General features: G+C 36.3%; 1 protein-coding gene across 1 annotated transcript in view; it reads right to left on the bottom strand.

Moving 5' to 3' along the window:
• LOC114558233 (trypsin-like) overlaps positions 1-530 on the bottom strand; it is a 7547-nt gene extending 7017 nt beyond the window's left edge. The window contains exons 1-2 of the mRNA XM_028582064.1: positions 463-530; positions 28-184 (exon numbers count right to left, since the gene is read on the bottom strand). Of these exons, the coding sequence (XP_028437865.1) occupies positions 28-184; positions 463-520 (215 nt within the window). The 5' untranslated portion in view covers positions 521-530. The remainder of the gene's footprint in view (positions 1-27; positions 185-462) is intronic.
• Between the last annotated feature and the right edge of the window lie 2834 nt (positions 531-3364).

Raw genomic sequence — 3364 nt, 5'->3', positions numbered from 1 at the left:
CCTTTAAAAAATATCAACAGTTCTTACGGCCTCCAGCAGTGGGCAGCAGACACCACCCACTCAGGGTGCACTAAGGTTCCTCCACAGTAGTGTTGCTTGGTATCACTGAACTGCAGGGAGGCCTGGTATTTGATCGAGTAAGGCAGGACCTCCTGACCCCCTATGATCCTCTGTGGAGACGTCCCTGTAGACAGTAAAAAGAATAGGTGCCGTGTGAGGGCTTTTTATTTATTTATTTATTTCATATTTAATGCTCTGTGGTCTTCATAATCAGAGTGGTTGGAGGCCACGTCAGCAAAGATTTACTATATCAGTTACTCCTGATATATACAAACATTTCTTGTTTTCACCCTCATGTCAGCCAGTGTTCAATCTCTGTCAATGTGGTTCTACATCTTTAGTAGGATTTTATACATGTTATTATGCACACAGGAATAACATTTTTGTGATTGAGGAACTTACCTGATAAAGAAAAGGCCAAAAGCAACAGCACATTAGCAGCGCCTGGCAGCGGAGCCATATTTTGACTTATCATCTGTAATGCAGAAACACGACTTTTAGAAGCTTCTATATAATGTGCCAATTCATTTAAATACCCTGACAATCCTGATGAAATCCAATTACGTTTGTGTGAAATTGAAGAAAATGATTTCATTGTCTCAAATTATGGTTAGGCTGTACACAAGCACAAATTTGCTGCATAATTTCTTCTTTGAAATGTTCATAGATTACATAGTTACTGAAGTGACACTAATTAATGACAAAAAGTTCACAACCTTCTTCTGAAATCAATGGCTAAACCTTATTACTGATTGGTAACCGTCTACTCTACTGAATCACCATCATTTTGAACTTAATATTTAAATTAAGAACTAAATTGAGATGAGATCTATCTATCTATCTATCTATCTATCGATCTATCTATCTATCTATCTATCATACAATTTTAAGATACATGACACAAAAAAGCTGGATATATGTTGTTAAAAAAAACACATCTTACCCTGGAATCTGAGCAGTTCCCTGAATATGAATCATTAATTTTGGATGAAGAGGTTTGGAATGACCTTCTACTTACCTGTACAAACCTTCAGAGCATCTCCAACTGTGGGACCAATGCTCTCCAGTGGCCTTTTATAGAGTAACTGGACCTTTGTTCAAATCTTTTTGTTTAAACTATCTTTTGGTCTTGTTTTGTGCTGTGAGCATCTCACGCTGCAACAATGCAACTGACCTACTACATAACAAAGCTCAAGTGTTCTCATGTATTATGTCTGTTTCTAAGCTCTTGTTTTCTACGTGCACTTTGGGATATGAAGGTATTTGGTAAACTAAAGAACCTGAACAATCCACAGCAATACACCTGGGGTTTTGGGGTTCAATTTAAGTTCCTTTATTTTGCAGCGACACCGTTGCTCCGACTGGCACTTAGCACAGCCCAAGACAATTGTAATTGGTTTAAAGAAATGCCAATAAACCGGAGCACGTTTTTCTCCCACCGGAATGCTAGACAGCCACTGTGGAGATATCAATGTCTAAAGTCAGGAAAACTGTCTGTCCGGTTTCAAGGAGTATAGCATCAGTAGGCTAGTAGGGTGGGCGATATCATACATCTGACCCAAGGGAAAATACATTGGCCATTTGGCCTAGGGAAAAAAGCATTGCTGAGAACATAAAACCCTTTGAAAGGTTTTGTTAATCAGCCATATCAAGAGGATATTGAGCTGGGGAACATACAACCCTGGGAACGTAGATTTGCTGCCTATATGGAATTTGGTTAACATATCTGACCTGATGAAAACGCTGGTTAATAATGATGTAAACTGAAAAGACTTTAAATTAAACAAAAATAACAATCTCTCAAATTACTAATCATGCTGATGATCAAATGTTTCTGACACATTCTAAACTGCATGAATACTTTTATCTGTGAATTTATCCACCGTTGTACCTATGAACTGTACATATATTAAAATAAAACAAAGTCACGCCTACGTTTAAAAGGGTTGGCAGGTAAGTGCAATTTATTGTTTATCCCCCAAAACTGTTCTTTTTAGAAGTTAGCTAACAGTTACAGCTTGTGTTACAGGGACATCCTGTTGATTGCTTTTGATTGGACGGAAACTAGTCTACTACTACTGACAAAATTATGTATGCAGGTTAAATGCTTTTTTTTTATTAACTTCTTCTGTATTACTGTATACCACCCTATATTTTGAGATCCAGTAAAATTATCTACTGTATTTATACATAATAGGAATTCCCCTTTGACTAGCTGAATATATTTTTTTAACTCAAGACCTTTTTCCAAGAAGGAAATGCATCAGGAAGCCAGTGCTGAGTCATTGGTGCTGCAGAAATGTGATGACAGCGATACTGGCACACATAAGACATCAGTGTCACACCAGTCTAAAGACTGAAAACCAAGATTATCTCAGGATCTACAGCACATCCACTGAAACATGTTGTTACAGTATTATGAATTAGTTCTTTTTTTAAGTCTTTTCTACTTTTTCTTTTGTAATGTCAGTTATTAAAAACGACGAAGACTATTTGCCATCTTGGAGTACATTTAAAATCATTCAGGAGGAGCTTTGTTTATAATCTCTGTCAAGTCTTATAGATGTAATAAAATCAAATACTGCTGCTTGGCAGCTGTGTGTGAAGAAGTATTCAGATCCTTTACTTAAGTAAAAGTACTAATACCAAACTGTAAAAATACTGTAAAAGTAAAAGTCCTGCAGTTACAATGTTATTTGAGTAAAAGTACTTAAAGTCTTAAAAGTAAAAGTACTCACTGCAGAAAAATCCTCACATTTTAGAAACTGGAAACAATCCAAACAGTTCTGTCAATCAACTAAGTGTTTAATGGGCTTATCATTTCTGCTGGACTTGTAGGCCTATTATTGTTGAGTAGTTTAAATTATAATAACACATTGTATTTTATAAACTACATGTGTTTTGTGTGCAAAAATCCTAATTTGTAAAGTAACTAGTAACTAAAGATGTCAGATTAAAGTAGTGGAGTAAAAAGTACAATATTTCTCTCTGAGATGTAGCAGAGTAGAAGTAGAAAGTGGCGTGAAAAGAAAAGACTCAAGTACAAGTACCTCAACATTTGTACTTAAGCACAGTACTTGAGTAAATGTAATTAGTTACATTCCACCACTGCTGTTCGGGATAGACTTTAAAACCCTTTTAACTTAACAAAACAAGAAAAGCCTGTATAGATAATGAGACGGGAATTATACAAAGAAGAGAGTTTAGGGATTGGAGCATTGTGGTTTGTGACATAGCGAGGACTTTTCATTCCAGTGCCAGACAGATGAATGTGAGAACAGGGAGCTGGCAATTATGTGCGATG

Source organism: Perca flavescens, chromosome 7 (genome assembly GCF_004354835.1).
Source record: "Perca flavescens isolate YP-PL-M2 chromosome 7, PFLA_1.0, whole genome shotgun sequence".
NCBI lineage: Eukaryota > Metazoa > Chordata > Actinopteri > Perciformes > Percidae > Perca > Perca flavescens.
The sequence above is the reverse complement of the archived record's forward strand: the minus strand, read 5'-3'. Positions and strand labels throughout refer to the sequence as shown.